Source organism: Nelumbo lutea, chromosome 3 (genome assembly GCF_056320005.1).
Source record: "Nelumbo lutea isolate HS-2025 chromosome 3, American lotus-T2T, whole genome shotgun sequence".
Lineage (NCBI taxonomy): Eukaryota > Viridiplantae > Streptophyta > Magnoliopsida > Proteales > Nelumbonaceae > Nelumbo > Nelumbo lutea.
In genome coordinates, this window is record NC_142686.1 from 64018257 (window position 1) to 64036298 (window position 18042).

Genomic DNA, 18042 nt, shown 5'->3' on the forward strand with positions numbered 1-18042 from the left:
TGATTTCATCTGGCTAAATCTTTTTCATAGTATGTCTAATCTTCCTCTTTTCCAGAAATAAGCTGAATTCGTGTTTTCCTTTTCAGTTGCAAAATGATGCATAACTTTGTGTGTTAATATCAATAATAATTTCAAATATCAAATAGGATATGAATATTTGTTCTGATGAATTTATTCATGGGATTCAAAAGAAAACATGGTATGAAGTGGGAGAAAATGATTTTAATACTTAAGTGAAGGGTGATGAGATAATACCTCTCACAAAAGTTCCTGAAAGCTCCACAAGGAAAACAGAAAATTATTACATCAACAACCATACAAAGAAACTCATCAAAAAACAACCATACAAAGAAGAACAGACATCAACTGTTGACATAGTCACATAACTAAATAATCCATGCACAAATTCAACCTATCTCAATGGTAGACCGAAAATTGGATCGCAAAAACTCTCTAGAAGACTCAGAGAATTTGGTAAAACTAGAATCCAGTACATGATCATGATGCCACTATCAGCATAAATCCTTCCGGCTGCTTTCTTCTTTCCCTTGAATAACCTTCTATTTCTTTATTGTATGCATACAGATAGCCTTGTTACTTCCATTGTTATGCTTGTTTACTCATTTTGTTTTCCATTCTTAATTTTGCAATTATATTGTCTAATAAGGCTTCTCTTTTGGTATTCACTTATATATGTCCTTGTTGCAGATATTTGGAAGCTGGCCCAACAGGTTAAAGTGAGGCAAAGGTTTGATCTTATTTTCTTTTAATTTAGATCATCTGCCAGTTAGCCAACCTCTTTACCAAAGGATTAAGTCAGAATCGGATGAAATACATTTGTAACAAGTTGGAACTTTATGATATATATACTCCAACTTGAGGGGGAGTAAATTAGAAGTGCTGATTGTAGTTTTTTTTTTTGTCTTTTTCATTTATTTTCCCTTGTTAGTTATTTGCCTTTTTCTTTTCAGGTGTAATATTGTAATTCTAGTTTTATTATAATGAAGGAAAAGTGGGGTGGTGGTGAAAGATTAAGTTCTGTTCGATCTCAACCTGCTTTGAGCCTTCACTCTTCAACTTATTCTCTACTTTCCTACTTCAGTTGGAGCCAGATTTGGACTGTAGCTTGGAGTTTTTAGCATCTTATTTAATTTATTCTGTTCTGATATCAGAACCAAAAGACATGGCCAAGATGACAATGCCATAATTCCAAAAGACTCAAATTTTCATCAGGATAGGACTTAGTTTGTAACAACAACTGTTGTTCAGATGTGTGATCAAAAAGATGGACTCCATCAGCCACATGTCCACTTCCATTCGTCCTTCCTGTGTTCAGGTCCTGGAAGACACAATGAGTTGGAAAGTCATAGAACAATTATTGGATTTTGTAAAGGAACTAACAGATACTCTGCCTCTTCTGAGGGCTGCTTGGGTTTCAGCAAGATGGCGACGACGGTTCGCAGGGTAGAGACCTTCTCTATTAGTCAGATCCCTATTGGGAAGGTGAAGGGTTCTCCTGAGGTTGAAGATGAGGGAACTGAAAGGGCGGGGCTAAAGAAGTAATTTCCATAAAAGGGGCTGAGCTGGTTCTTTTTAATAAAGGGCATGGGATGACGTGGCAGAGGAGAGGGGAGAAGCCAAGGAGTCCGTATGTGGCCTGTTGGAGGAACATGTGAGTTCCTTTTCGACTACCAAAGGGACAGGAAAGTCAAATGGGGCCTACACTATTATGAAGGGGATTGATGGTTCTAATGGTATTAGACACATGGAGGGGACTGGTGGAAAATGTTTGGATAAGTGCAAATTAATAAGGGGAAGTTTAATAGCTGATCCATTTGGTTCAATACACTCGAGGGAAGCTGTTGGCGGTGGGAGAGGGAATCAATCTCTAATATCTTTTTTTTTTTTTTTTGATGATTGAAAATCAATCTCTAATATCGAGAAACAGGTGTAATAGTAATACTGTGGAGCCCAAATTCCTTATGGCAAATAAGGGGAAAGACGCAAAGTTTAAATGGAGAGACAGAAAAAGGGTGTTTCCAAGTTATTGAAGTGGCACATCTAATGATTGGATTTAGGCCATTACCAAGTTTGTGAGATCAGAAAAAAGAGGACATGAACAGTGGTGTAGAGGTAGCTCAATCCAAGTTCGAGAGGCTTCCTGTTTCTGGTGTTGGCATTGGCAGCGTTATTCAGGGGGTGAAGGGAGTAGGAAGACTAGAGAGGGCAGTGATAAAGCCTACAAGCCATTCAGGTACGACTATTTGTTTTGGGTCTTTTGTAGTTGTGGTAGCTTTTGGAACCCAGTGTTGGAGAGATTTGAAAAAAGACTTGCTTCTTGGAGGAAAAATGATATTTCCTTGGGGGGGGGGAGTCACTTTGATTAGGTCTACTCTAGCTAATCTACCTGTTTAGTTCCTGTCAGTGTTTAAGATCCCCACAAAGGTTTCTAACATTTTGGAAAAATTAATGAGGGATTTCTTGTGGGAGCCAGGAGGGGAAAAGAGGGATCATAGGGTGAGGTGGGAAGTGGAAAATAGATGTAGAAAGCTAGGAGGTCTTGGGATTGGGAATATTAGGAAAAGGAATATGGCATTGTTGGGTAAATGGTTATGGTGGTTTCCATTGGAAAGAGATAAATTGTGGACACAGATTGTAGCTAGCATACATGGGATGAAGACAACAGTTGGGAACCGGGAATTTGGCAAGGGCTATAGCTGCCTCTCCTTGGAAAGCCATTCATGATTTGCTTCCAATCTTCTCCCCTTGGATCAGGTATGGTCTTAACTCCGGTAACAGAATAAAATTTTGGGAACAACATTGGATTGGGGACTCACCTTTGATGCACCAATTTCCCTCCTTGTATGCTCTATTAGATTTGAAAAATGAACCCATTTCATCATTCTTAAGCCCTTCAGACTCTTCTTCTGGTTTTGGGTGGAACCTAGGACTAAGAAGGGAAATTAGGGTTACAGACTTGGGATACATAATGCCTCTGTTAGCCATCCTCAAAAATGTTTTCTTGGACCCTAATAAGGAGGACACCAGATTCTGGACCCCTTCTTCCTTAGGTATTTTCTCTTGTGCTTCATTTTTTGAGACATTAACTCAGCCTTCTGATCCTATTGGGTTGCCCTTCCCGGTTAAAGAAATTTGGAGCAAGCCCATTCCTCCTTGGGTTGGTAGTTTTTGTTGGGAAACTTTCTTGGAAAGAATTAACACAATTGACCTACTTCAGAAAAAGAGACCCAATTCTTGTTTACTTCCTAATAGGTGTACTCTTTGTAGCTCGGTTGCTAAAACAATATGGGAGTGGGTTTTTTCCCTCTTTGGGTGTATTTGGACTCCCCTTGGGAGTGTCCAGAGCTTATTCTCTTCTTTTTCAGATGGCCGAAGAAGAGAGGGAAGATCATGTGGAGAAGCATTAGGGCAGCAGTGTGTTGGTCCCTATGGGAAGAAAGAAGCTCACGGATATTTTCAGACAAGGAAAGAACCCTGGAAGACTTGTTAGATCTAATACTTGTAAGGGTAGCCCACTGGCTGAAAACTATGGAGCTGTTTTCTGAGTATTATGTGGCTGATTTGGTAAGAAATTGGAAAGAGATAGGTTCCTCTGCCCTATATAAGAGGACTCATAGTCCTTATTGGTCCCCTCCTCCCTCTGGGTTCATAAAACTGAATTTTGATGGTAGTTGTTTAAGGAATTCTGGACCTTCTGGGATTGGGGGAGTGTTCAGGAATGAGGATGGGGTTATCACTGCCATGTTCTCAGGCCCAATTGGAGAAGGAGACTCTCATAGGGTTGAGATTTCTGTAGCCTTGGAAGGTATCCAAAGAGCAAAAGATTTGAACATCAGATGATTGGTCCTTGAAGGTGACTCGGAGGTGGTGATTAGGTGGCTAAAGGAAGAAAACAGCGGGTTGTGGAGTTATAACAATGAGAAGAAAAAATTCAAATGGCTAAGTAGGGATATAGTGGTGCATTACAGCTGGGTGAAGAGGACTTCTAACTCATTTGCTGATGGGTTAGCCAAGCAAGGGGTGAATAGGGAATCTATATTTTGGGCTAACTTTTGACTTTCTTCCAATGTATTTTGTTGGTGGGAGTTAAGACATTTTACCTCCCCCCTTTGTACCTAAAGTTTCACATAGTTTCATATCATTAATAAAGTTTCTTGTTACTGATAAAAAAAAAAAAATGGAATGGGTTGGTCTCTTCTGATTGAAGTTTGGGGCATGGTTGTCAAGGCGACGCCTAGGCGAAAAGGCGCCCTTTGAGGCTCACCTTGCCTAATTGCCAAGCAGCTTTGTACTATGTATTATAAAATACATTTTTATTCTTTATTTTTTGACATTATTATTATAAAATAGGCACTATTAAACTAAAATGTTCATTTTGTGTGTTTATATACTAATTTCTTTTTATTAATTTTCTTACTTGTTAGGGTTTAATCAATATAAACATTGCTAAATGCTGTATTGAACCCCCAAAGACTTTAAAACCTGAACCAATAAGTAATTTAGAACTTAAATTTTGTCTAATCAACACATTTACTACTACTACTACTACTACTACTACTACTACTTTTTCTTTTCTTCTTTTACATAACAAAAATAAGGGTTCAGCCCCTATATTTTTTGAATTTTCTTTTCCTTCTTTTTCTTGTCATGAATATGTTGATTTTCTATACTTTAACATGAACTTTATACATTTTTATTCTTTATTTTTTGACATTATAATTATAAAATAGGCACTATTAAACTAAAATGTTCATTTTGTGTGTTTATATACTAATTTCTTTTTATTAATTTTCTTACTTGTTAGGGTTTAATCAATATAAACATTGCTAAATGCTGTATTGAACCCCCAAAGACTTTAAAACCTGAACCAATAAGTAATTTAGAACTTAAATTTTGTCTAATCAACACATTTACTACTACTACTACTACTACTACTACTACTTTTTCTTTTCTTCTTTTACATAACAAAAATAAGGGTTCAGCCCCTATATTTTTTGAATTTTCTTTTCCTTCTTTTTCTTGTCATGAATATGTTGATTTTCTATACTTTAACATGAACTTTATACTTTTCTTATGAAAATTATGAATAAATTATTAAGGAAATATGGTTATGGTACCTGGGAACTACCCTAGGATCTATGTTTTCTACAGAAAAAAATCCATCGCCTAGGCGACTAGGCAACAAGGCGACCCCCTGTTGGCTAGCCTCACCTTGGTGCCTTGAAAACTATGGTTTGGGGTAATATGAAGGAGAAAAGGGAGGAAAGAAAGTAAGATGGGGGGAAGGAGAGGGGATATTTAAGAGGGGGAAAAGGCGCAAAAAGGAGGAGGAAGGGGGTGAAGTCAGGAATTAAAGAGGCTTGCAATCCAAGAGAGAAGGGTAAAAAAGGAGAGAGCGACATTATTAACGTTAGTGATAATCTACTAAGAATTGATGTCCAAGTCAGCAAACTTGGAGTGGATTTAGGTCATAAGAGACTGGTGAACAAGAGGATGAAAGAAGGTCAGAGATTCAAGTAAGTTCCAAATTGTTCACGTTTCAAAATTTTTTCAAGACTAAGGATGGTTTGATTGGCGCTGGTCCTACAAATAAGTTTGAGGGTCTAGGGTCAGAGGCGTAAAGAAGAAGCTTGATGAGAAAGGGGGCACCGAGTTTTAAACCATAGAGGGGAGGAACTAAATCGGTGTTCTGTTACTAAGGATGGAGTGGTGACTAGGTCAAAGGCATTTGAAAAGGAGTTTGGGGGGATCAAGAAAGCAAGGCGATTCTTGGTGATTCTTTAATTGTCAGAGTGGAGGAGAAAGGAAGAAGGTTTGAAATTGAAAATTTGGCAGAAAGGTTTTTTAAGGTTGGAAAGAGTTTAGGGTGGGGTTGTTGGTAAGTTTGACTTCACCCAGACTGGAAATTGGAGTTTGAGATCCATCAGCTACCATAATTTTACCCTTCTAGAGCTAACTTATATGAGGTGAAGGATGAAGACATACTAGTCTTGTGGGCACTGGCCTTGGAATCTACAGTCCAGGAGTTGTTAGAGCAGGAACAAGCAAGTGCCATACTTGTCTTTGCAAAGGCACTAGAATGATTTTCAGAACCTGTTGATGTAGACGTCCCACTCCTTTCTTGGTGCAGCAAGAGACTCCGAAGTTTATCCATCACATCAGAGGAGTCTAGGGAAGAAGATGGAGCAGAAGTGGGCCGAACATCACTACCAGCAGTGCCAAATGGGCATTACCTTTCCATTTTTGTCTTGAACTTCTTTGTTATGTCTAGGCTTATTACAGTTCTCACATACACATCTTCAGGCTTTTCATCGACAATGTGCTTGCTTATGCTCTGTTTAGGTTTAGATGACATATAAAGGTTGAGTGCTCAGTCACCAGAAGTTGCATCATAGCAGCTCTTCTACTCTCCTCCCCCTGCACTAGGGAGTAGGTGGTTGAAAGAGAGACAATATCTGCACTAAGAATGTGTTGTCTTGTAAAGTTAAACTTAGGATTCAAAGACACTGTTCTACTCTCCTCCCCCTGCACTAGGGAGTAGGTGGTTGAAAGAGAGACAATATCTGCACTAAGAATGTGTTGTCTTGTAAAGTTAAACTTAGGATTCAAGCCAACCAGGAAATCAAAGACACTGTTCTCTTCAATATATCTCTAGTACTGCTCATTGTCTTTGGGGTCTTTCCTTTCCAAAGCCTACAAGTGATCCATTTCTTCCAGAGTGACTGAAGGAAAGAAAAATACATGTCCACTGATCTCTCCCCTTGACACATACTACAAACTTCTCTTGAAACTGATACACTCTAGCTGTATTCTTAGCCTGGGAGTAGGTAGCACCAACTTTGTTCCAAATATCTTTGTTAGTAGATAGAAACATATAGTTGTAAGCAATATGGGGCTGCATTGAGCAGACCAACCATGACGTTACCAACAAGTTGTTTTGCTCCCATTTAGCAAGCTTTGGATCTTCAGCCTTCAGCTTCACTTCCTTGCTTGTAATAATTCCCAACTTACCTCTTCCTGTGATGATAGGTTTAGCTTGTTGGGACCACTCCAAAATGTTTGTCTCATCAAGTTTTTCTGTAGTTATCATGCTGCTATAAGTGTCAATATTACTAGGAAGCACACTGAAGGTAGCCGACACATCCTTGGACTGCTCCATACCTCTCGATTGCAAAAAAGGAATCCCAACAGAAAATCAACACACATCCCAAAGAGATAGGTCAAAAACACAGATGGAAGCCAAAACATGGGCAAAAAGCTGGCTGGCGGAAAAATAGGGGGAGAAAAAAGTCTCCCAAAATTTTTCTTAGGTTTAGAAAAATATGGGACCTCTTCCTGTTAATCCAGAAACTTAAACAAGCTAAGGAAACTTGGTTTCATGCAGAAAAACTTCTTCAAAGATTACATAGAAAGACCCAACATCAAATCTGGACTTTTAGCCAATTTTTGATTGATAAAATCAAAATAAATCATAGAAGCTTCAAATGACTACAAGAGTCATACCAAAATGTTTCTGAAATCAGGGCGCATCAAACCCTACCAGATTCAAGAACTGTTGCCGCCATTTGTATGAATTGTTGACATCATCCAGTGGTGGTCTGATGTTAGCAGGTCTCTCCTGTAATCTGGATCAGCAAAAACTGTCTTTCCATGATCAATAGGTTCTCTGAGGAAGGAAGAAAACCCTCATGCTACAATGTATTCTCAACATGGAGCTTCCATAGTGAATAATTACTCCCATCAAATCTTATGACAAGAATCTCTCCTGTCCGAGGTCATTCCTTCAATGAAAACACCAAGAAGGCACACTCCAAGGCAAGAAAACTGGTATTAAAGAAAGTAATAAAAGGAAATCTTTCTGTAATCCAACTAAATTCCGACTTCATGATGTAAACAGCATATAACGAAGAGGTACAGCACCAAAGAAATCAGCCTTTACCAGGAAACAACTCCCAAAATACTAGGGAATCAAGTATCAGTGCAAAGATGGAAAGTACAGGTTCCAAAAAGGCAGACGATGGGTCAAAACCCTCCAAAATAACTGGTCCAGCCACCAGTGCAATAATATGGGGGGATAAAAAGACTAGGGCAAAAGAGAAGGATCAAAACCTTCAAGAAAAAACTTCAGAATAATAGTTGCAAGATGTAACAGTCCAGAGTAGGTAAGTTGCAGGCCTATCGATGATAGGAAAGGGATTCAGAACCCTTCAAAACAAGTCCGAACTTCAATCCAACTGAATGTGTAAGTGCAAGAGCCTAGGGCAATCAAAATCCAACAGCACAAAGTGATTGGATCAAGCAGCTGATGGAAAAAAGTGAGAAGTCCACCCTGAAATGTAAAAATCCAGAAAAACAGTGCCGAGTTTGTACTGATCAGAACAGCCTTTAAACTGTCTTCAAATTAATCTTTAGTAACAGGGATAGAAAGCTTCAATGTTAATCTTTTGAACTTGAATCAAAAGCTGATGTAAGTGACCGGCTCTGATACCATGGTAACTAGGGTTCGTACCAGAGCAAGGAAGACAGACTTGAAGAGTGTGTCTTATGTTACACATGCCCAAGCAAGATGTATTATATATTAATGAGATAAAGAATATGAGAAAGGACAACTATCCCCTTCTCAAATTGAAGAAAGAATAAAATAACAAATAGAACAATGTACAATGATATAGTACATAGGATACATGATAAAAAGATACTTCCAAACAATATTATCAGCTCTTATAATCTCTACACTAGGGAGAGGATAATTAAGGTGTTCAACCATTTTATGAGCTTCTTATCACATATTCTTGTATCCTCTATCTCTCTTTTTATTTTATTTGAATGGATTTTATCTTTATTATTGAAAACAATTATACGATGGCCTCAGAAGTGGCAACACTTGTCATCAAATTTTTCAAGAGTTCTCACTACTACTAGCCCCAGGAAATATCATTGTTATGGCCTTTGTTTCTCCAGTGGTTCCTAGCCCAGTATTTTGGAGCATCATTTCTTGTGTTGTATGTTGGGTTATTGCATACACTTAAAGGAATTGAATAATCTCTAATGTTCTGATCAATATTTTCAGGGTTGTTGCTACTGCAGTTACTTACATGAGACGTGTTTACACAAGGTGTGTTATGATCCCTTGATGATTGGAAGAATTTGCTTCTAGTCCATCATCTGTTCAGTGCATATGCTATGATTGAACTGTTGTACCTTTTTAGCATTGTAATAAAGATGTATCTCTCTTTAATCATCAATTCGTACAATTACATTTATAGAATCATGCTAGTTTTCATCATAGGGAGGAGAGTCTACCTATCCAGAACTCAGAACTTAACTGTTTCTGGCTTTGATCATGGTGACTCCAATTGAAGATGATCTGAAAACGATTTGGGTTCATCAGAAACAACTTATAAGAGGTAGATGTGGAAGACATGCTTTGTAGAGCTAATGGAAGAAGGAATCATGGGAGAGGGAGAGTGACAAGAGGAAGAGGCAGAGGTTGGAGAGGAAGGCCTGCAGAATTAGGTTTTTGGTTGCTGCAGGTTTAGTTTGCTATGTAGAGTTGGTAGATTATTGTCTATGCTTTTGTGCTCATGGAGTTGTTTCATCATTTGGGTTTGGTTGATCTGGTGGTTCTAAGGGTTATTTTTCTACTTGTATGAGGCACTGGTTTGTGCTTTTCTTGTATTACCAATGGGGTTCTTTTCTTTCTTTCTTTTTCTTTTTTATCTGTGTTATTGGATCTGTTCTTGGTTTATGCTTGCACTGTATTTCTGTATAGGGAACACTGGGTCCAGTCACCTTATTTGCACTTTTAACATAAAACATAGATATAATATACATACAAATAAAAAAGGTCATTACCCAATGTTGGTGCCGGCTATCTGTGGTCTTCGGAGGAGTAGACTAGATAAAGTCCTAAACCTAGGCATTTTTTTTGCATAAAGTGACCTCTCTTGGACTTGAATCTGCATTATCACACTTGACAGCCTGAGATTTTATCATTACACCAAGTAATGACCACTATATAATATACATATAAATATTATACAAAATGAAAATATGTGCAAAATGGTATATGGCTTAATGAATTGTGTCTTAATTTTCAGTGGAGTTGTGGAGGTTCAAATCCCCTCAATGTTTCTTCTAGTTACAACAGTGAGTATGTTTGACCTAGGTAGTTAGTTAAAAATTGGACTTTCTCTGAAAACTCTGGTTTTCACTAAACTGCCCATTCAATAGCAGTTCTCCTTGGATTTCAAAAATTTGAGAATGTATATAAAACTGGAATTCTTACTGGGTCATGGGTTAACTGGTCCAACCATCTACTCCAGTCTGCGTCTGGCAACATTGAGTTAAACCTATACAATCTTGGTTATAAATCACAAAGCCTTCTGGCTTTTCCTTCCATATACCATTTATCTTCCCAATATCTCACCCTACTTCTGTCCCTCGAAACAAATTTAATGTAACCCATAAATTCAGAATGGAGCATCATGATCCCTTTTTAAAATCCCAAATGATGAAGAAACATCCCTTGTATTCCATACAAACCTCGCCACACCATATTTGCAGCCCATTATTTTTCTCTATAGTGTTTCTCTCTCCTTTACAAACCTCCATGACCACTTACCATTTGATCAACGGTGACTTCTTCCCTTTAGTCCTTTACCACCCCCATCCCATAAGAAATCTCTTTGATTTTTTTTTTTTTTTTTCTGGATCAGTAAGAAAACAAAGATTTTATTATGGGGTGGGTAGCAGGAACTAGAATGGGTGTTTTTGGCACACTTCTGATTGTGTTCATTAATTTTTAAGATTCCTTATGTGATGCTATTTCATATGAGAATCTGTATCCAGCCATGTTCTTCTAATATCTCGTTAACATAACTTATAATCCAGAAGTTTATCACCTCTCTCTCTCTCGCTCTCTCTTTGTGATTTGTATGCTTTAAATTTTTGTTTGTATGGATAATTTTATGGTGAAGGTAAAGCATGTTAGATTCAAGATAGCTTCAAGTCTGGCAGTGCCTTGGTAAAATTAATTAACATAACAAGTTTCTTTCTTCAGAAAGAGTATGACAGAATATGATCCACGGCTGGTGGCTCCTACTTGCTTGTACTTGGCATCAAAAGCAGAAGAGAGCACAGTGCAGGCTAGACTTCTTGTCTTCTACATCAAAAAAATAAGTAACTGTTAAGGGAGCTGGTGTTAATCATTTGTTTAATTTTCCAAGATGGTTTCTCTTTGCTGAGAACCTGCTCTATATTCTTTAAATCTCAGATACAGATGAGAAGTATCGGTATGAAATCAAAGACTTGCTGGAAATGGAAATGAAGGTGCTAGAAGCTCTTGACTATTATTTGGTTGTTTACCATCCTTATCGGGCATTGTCTCAGTAAGATCTCCTGCTCGCATTTGCTTATGTTTTTCATCTGTACAGCTTGGATTTAGATCAGTGTATCTAAAGCATCCCTTATGCATCAAATAAGTGAATGCTTAGGCATTTTGGAGGCCCATTGTTTGGGCAACCAACTAGGCCATTGGTCTAGATATAAACAGCTTAGTGGGGGCAAATAACTGATTATTCCACCTACACACACACACAAACATATATATATATAGATGTGAGCATGTGTAACCCATTTTTTTGAGAGAAAGGTAAATTATGATTGTATTCACTCACTGCAAAATTATACTATGTTATAAAGTTTTACATAATATATTATATTATCATGCTTTAGGCACCACTAGGCCCACTACTAGGTGTAATGGTAAAATCTTGGGTTGGCAAGCCTGAGGATGTGGATTTGAGTCTGAGGGCAGCCACTTTGTGTGACAAAATGCCAAAGGTTAAGCCCCAGTCTACCCCTCCTAGATAACTAAACCAACATTGGGTAATGGCATTTTTTTTTTAATTATATTATCATGCTTTACTTTATTATTTGCAATACCATATTAAATATGATCCATTTTTGCAGTATATATATCACAATATTATATTGTAAATAATATGATATTTATATAGTTAAGTAAATTATTAAAATAATACAATATAATACGTTTTTTTATTCTATAAAAACATTATGCATTTTATATTATATAATGTACCATATCATATTATTTTATTGTATTTATTATAATATATTTTGAGGGAGGGTCTTGGCATAACGGTTGAGTTGCTCCATTGTGACCTGGGTGACTGGGATTCAAATCCTGGAAAGTGGAAACAGCCTCTTTGTAAGTGCAGGGGTAAGGCTGCATACATCTATCCCTCCCCAGACCCCACATTGTCAGGAGCCTTGTGCATTGGGCTGCCCCTTACTTATTATAATATGTTTTATATTATAGTTCCTACAATGAATCACTTCTTGTTCAATATTTTCCAAGTGCAGGGTGACTTTTGGGCAAGAAATTGGCCTTATTTCTTACCTAATATTGGATAGAAATAGACCATGGGGGCCAACCAAATACCTTTCTTGCCATTTCTTGCCCTAAGTCAGCCAGAAGTGGCTAGAAATATACTTTTGGCAATGGACCAAATGGGGATGTCTGGGGACTCAACAAAATGCTGGAGTTTGGACCATGAGTTGAAGCTATGTCACTATCGTAACAGTGTATATTACTCAGTCCACTTTGATGCTCATTGTCTCTGGGATAGTCTCTCATTCTTATCCATTCACACATGGAGAGTTCAACCTTAGAATTGTCCACTCTCCACAATAATCCTTGTTATTGTCGATTATATAGGGGCAGATTAGTCTTTTTGTTTATGTTTAGTATGAGGTGTAGTTGAATTAAGTGATGTGCCCCATACTTAAGTAGGGCACAAGAGTCAAATTGTTTTTGATATAGAAAGCTATAAATATATCCTGGCCGACTGGAGAGTTTATTTTTCTCTCTAGTTTGAACCAGCCTTTCTCTCTTCACTCTTCCTCTCTCTTCCTCTCTCTTCTTTATCTTTTCTTCTCTGTTATTCTGAAACTAACAGGTATGCAGATCTAAACTTTATCATGGTATCAGAGCAAGGTTAGATCAGTTCAGATCTGTAAAGTCTCCTGCACACCCTAGTTGAGTATTTTGCAGATTTCTCTTAGGTTTCTTGGAGTTTGACAAAGAGGCTGAAATGGAGTTGTCGTTTTCTACTTTTGGAGGTTTTAATTGCCTCTGATTGATTGTGGTGTGGTAGTTTCAGGTGGCTGGTAGGAAACCCTCCGATGGACTGAAGAGGGTTGCTATAGTAGTTTTGTGGTCTATGTTCAGATGTGTGGTTCAGATAGGTGGTTGAAGGTCTAGCACTAGATGTGTGGAGTGCTGGTGTGATATCTTTGTGTGTGATGGTTTCTTTTGTGTGGTGCCGTAAGTGGAGAACAGTGGCGATTACCATTGCTGAAACCTGTGATAGTGAATGTTTCACCAATGATCAGCCGTAAGTGTGAAACAGTGGTGATCGTTCAGCTATAGGAGTGCGGTGTGGTGATTGTTGGTGAGTTAGGGTAACATATTAGTGTGAGAAAGAATTTTTTTTTTTTGGCAGCTATGGGAGACAATAGTGAATACAAGTCTCTTATGATTCTCCCTGATTACTTGAATGTGCAAATGACCTCCCTCAAACTGAATGGAGAGAATTTCGTGCTTTGGGCCAAATCTGTTGAAGTGTTTCTCATAGCTAAGAAGAAAGTAAAGCATGTGAGAGGAGACAAACCTCTAGTTGACTCTCAGGAGTACAGTGATTGGGAAGAAGATGCACAGATTATGACTTGGTTATGGAACAATATGGATCCTAAGATTAGTGTGAATTTCATGTTCTTAGACACAACCAAAGAGATATGGGATCATGCAAAGAAGCTTTACTCAGGGCAGGACAATACCAGTAGGGTGTACTAGATCTATCAAGAGTATTTTAATTTGCAGCAGGGTAATCAGAGTCTTGAGTAGTACTATGTTAGTTTGAGGAATCTAAGGAATGAATTCGGCAACAACATAGAGAACAACTTGATGTTACTAGAATTTTGGTGGGATTGAAGTTTGAATATGAACTGGTGAGAGCACAGATACTAGGTGGGTCTGCCCTCCCTTCCCTTGAAGAGGTGTTTGCTCGTCTCCAGAGGACTTCCATTGGACATCCGAAGAACCCTACCATATTAGATATGTCTGCTTTTGCAGTGACGAGGGGGAGGTCGTGGTGGTAGAGGAGTAACTCATCAGGGTCAGCCAGGCTGTGGTGGTAGTGGTGGACACATGTATAGTCGTGGTGGTGGGCGTGTTGGAGGTCGAGATTTAGGGGGAGTTCGTGTTAAAGGACGTAGTAATGGTTCGAGGAGGTGTACACATTGTGGTATGGATGGACATACTGTTAATTTTTGCTATGATCTACATGACCCACCTTCAACCTGGGCAAATCATGTAGTGGCTAGTGGTGGTATGGAACAAGAGAGTTAACAGGTCAGACACTTCTATCTACAGATGCCTCCAAACAAGAGATGATGAGTATTTCACATAATGAATATGAGCGGTTGATCTAGGCTTCTTAGCCGAGTACTACGCCTGCCCACTCAGGTATGGCTTGTCTGGCATCCAAACCCTCCCATTGGATCATTGATTCTGGAGCTTCCGATCATATAATTGGGACTCAATGTGTGTTCTCTTCTCTTTCTTCATCCTCTATAACCTACACTGTCACCCTTGCTATTGGGTTTTTCCATATGTGGTATTGGTGATGTTAACACTGGTTCATTATCTTTGTCTTTAGTTCTGTATGTTTCCAAATTCCCTTTTAATTTTGTCTGTTAGTAAACTAACCAAGTCTCTTAATTGCTCTATCACCTTTTACCCTTCATCTTATGTATTTCGGGATCTCAAGACAGGGATGAAGATCGGTGGAGGGCATGAAGCTGGTGGACTGTATTATCTTGATGGTGATGGTGGTTCATCAACAACTTTTCAGTCGTTTCTTTTCCCTCTTCAGTGGCATTGTAGACTTGGTCATCTATCTCTTAAATCTCTTAAGCAGCTTGTTCCAGCATTGAGTCGTCTTTCTACTTTGGATTGTGAGTCATGTCAGTATGGGAAACATCATCGGGTTTCCTTTAGTCTTAGAGTCGATTGTCGTATGTTGAGTTTTTTTTCTTTGGTTCATTCGGACACTTGGGGTCCAAATAAAATAGTGTCAGTGTGTCACACAATGGCTACAAGTACTTTGTTATTTTTGTCGATGATTATTCAAGGATGACATGGCTTTATCTTATGAAAGAAAGAAGTTAATTATTTTTTATTTTCCAAAAGTTTCATGCTGAAATTCGCACTCAATTTGGTATCCATATTAAGATCCTACTTTCCGATAATGGCTGAGAATATTTTTATACGCCCTTTCAGCAATATTTAGAACAACGTGGTATTATTCATCAAACCTCTTGCTCTTACATCCCTCAACAAAATGGGGTAGCTGAACGAAAGAACCACCACCTCTTGGAAATCGCTTGGAGTGATGCTGTGCTTATGTCTTGCTTTCTTATTAACCGAATGCCAATGTCCACCCTTGATGGTCGGTCTCCCTTCTCTGTTTTGTTTCCTACATTGTCCCCTTTTCCTCTTACCCTTCAGGTTTTTGGGTGTGTGTGCTTTGTTCATAACCTTGGCCCTGGACTAGACAAATTAGATGCACGATCTTCTAAGTGTGTCTTCCTTGGATGGTAAAGTGTGTAAGCTCAAGAAAGCTATTTATGAGTAGTGAAGAAATTTGGCATGAAACAGTGTCAGGTCAATCATTCAGTATTCAGCTATGATTTTGGTGCTGGGAAGATTTTGTTGGTTGTATATGTAGATGATACTGTTAATACTGGTAGTGATAGGTTTAGGATTGATAGGTTGAAGACCTTTTTGCATGATCACCTCTAGACAAAGGATCTTGGTAAACTAAGATATTTCTTAGGGATAGAGGTAGCGAGGTCCAAGTATGGTATTAACTTGTGTTAGAGGAAATATGTCCTTGACCTACTGGAGGAGACAGGGTTATTGGGTGCCAAACTAGTTGAAGCACTCATGGAATTGAATATTAAGTTGAGTAGTGATATAGGTGAGGAGTTTGAAGATCCAGGAAGGTACTGAAGGTTAGTGGGTAAGCTAAACTACCTAACCATTACTCGGCTAGATATTTCATTTGTGGTTAGTGTGGTGAGTCGGTTTATGCAGAATCCTTGGGTTCCACATTGGGATGCAGTTCTAAGGATTGTAAGGTACTTGAAGGGAGCTCTTAGTTGTGGCTTGCTATATACAAGAGTGGAGGAAAACTTGCAATAGAAGGATACACCGATGCTATGCTGATTGGGCTGGTTCTATATCTGATAGAAGGTCCACTATAGGTTATTGTACCTTTCTTGGGGGTAACTTGGTGACATGGAAGAGTAAGAAATAGACAGTGGTGGCAAGAAGCAGTGTAGAAGCTGAATACAGAGCCATGGCACATACAACTTGTGAATTGGTGTGGTTGAGAAACCTTCTATAGGAGATGGGATACTCAATTGATACACTGATGAGGCTTTATTGTGACAACCAAGCTGCAGTCCACATCTCCTCTAATCCAGTTTTTCATGAGAGAACAAAACACACAGAAGTTTATTGTCACTTTGTGAGAGAAAAAGGTTCTTAGTGGATTAATATGTTAACCCTTTGGTGAACAGATCTGCCCATTGGCTTCCTCTGTTGAGTCGGGCGAGAATGGACTACATATGTAACAAACTAGGATCATATGATATATACTCACCAGCTTGAGGGGGAGTTTTAGTGTCGATTATATAGGGGCAGATTAGTCTTTTTATTTATGTTTAGTATGAGGTGTAATGTTGAGTTAAGTGATGTGCCCCATACTTAAGTAGGGGCACAAGAGTCAATTTGTTCTTGATATAGAAAACTATACATATAACCTGGCCGACTGGAGAGAGTCGATTTTTCTCTCTAGTTCGAACCAGCCTTTCTCTCTTCACTCTTCTCCTCTCTTTCTCTCTCTTCTTTCCCTCTCTCTTCTTTATCTTTTCTTCTCTGTTATAGCAAAGAGGTGGTAATAGCAGGTCTTACTTCCTAATCCAGACTGCCTTCTACTGAGCCCTTGACTGTTCATTTGTATAACACCCTACACTTGCACTCCACATGTCTAGCAGTAATTCATTTTTCCCCATTCTCCATGTGTTTGGCTAAGTATTTTCATACCCTCCTTTTTGGATGAAATGATGAAGAGGAGCAAGCACTGGATTAGCTTCTTCACCTTTACTCCTATAGGTCACCATGTTTCCAAGGCCCATCTCTAAGAAAGTCGATTAGCTTCTTCTAAACTGACCCACTAATCTCTAAGAAAGAGCTTTCTAGTCTCCATCCTTGCTACTAGGTTTTTGACCAGGAAATTTTTGACGCTGCCGGAAATGACTCTCTTTTTGCTGGCCATAATTTTGTTTCCAAACATCACTAATTCAGACTTCCTCTCTAACTCTCTCCAAACTAGTCTCTGCCTAAGGGTATCTATTTGTAAAATATGGCCCCATAGCCTCATCAATTACCATCAATTACTTGGTTTTGAGTGTAACACGTTTATTTTCAGTCATTAGTTGTTGCTCGCTGATGGTGAATAGAGAACATTCTTGAGACATCATTTATGTAGGACAGGTAAGGGGTCTTACAAATTTTGAGATCTGGTGGTGGGCTTTGTGGGTAAAGGACAGGTTTTGGGTGATTGAGAATGAAGAATTGGGATAGAAAAGCAAGTAGACAGCTTGATGTCTACCAAAGAATGAACAAGAAATAAGAGAGAAAACGAAGAACTCTTACTGTTAGGGTAAACAGCAAAGCAGTAGATCATTCAAAAGAAGAAATAGGTGGGGGGGGGAGAAAAATTCCTAGCGACAAATCCAGAACAAAAAATTGTTTCATCAAATGAACTCTCCTTAAATTGCATAATGACACTGTTTATAAATTTAACATATGAACTCGGATGTTCCTTCAAGGACTCCAATTTGGAGAAGGAAACCAACCCAAATCGA

General features: G+C 38.6%; 1 protein-coding gene across 2 annotated transcripts in view; it reads left to right on the forward strand.

Annotated features, from left to right (window-relative positions):
- LOC148865338 (cyclin-C1-1-like) overlaps positions 1 to 18042 on the forward strand; it is a 47382-nt gene that overhangs the window by 2202 nt on the left and 27138 nt on the right. The window contains exons 3-6 of one of the 2 annotated variants that reach the window (XM_088976895.1): positions 709 to 748; positions 9092 to 9136; positions 11084 to 11202; positions 11297 to 11411. In XM_088976895.1, coding sequence (XP_088833021.1) covers positions 709 to 748; positions 9092 to 9136; positions 11084 to 11202; positions 11297 to 11411 — 319 coding nt within the window. Of the gene's footprint in view, positions 1 to 708; positions 749 to 9091; positions 9137 to 11083; positions 11209 to 11296; positions 11412 to 18042 lie in introns of both variants that reach the window. The other variant, XM_088976894.1, reaches the window with a different exon arrangement.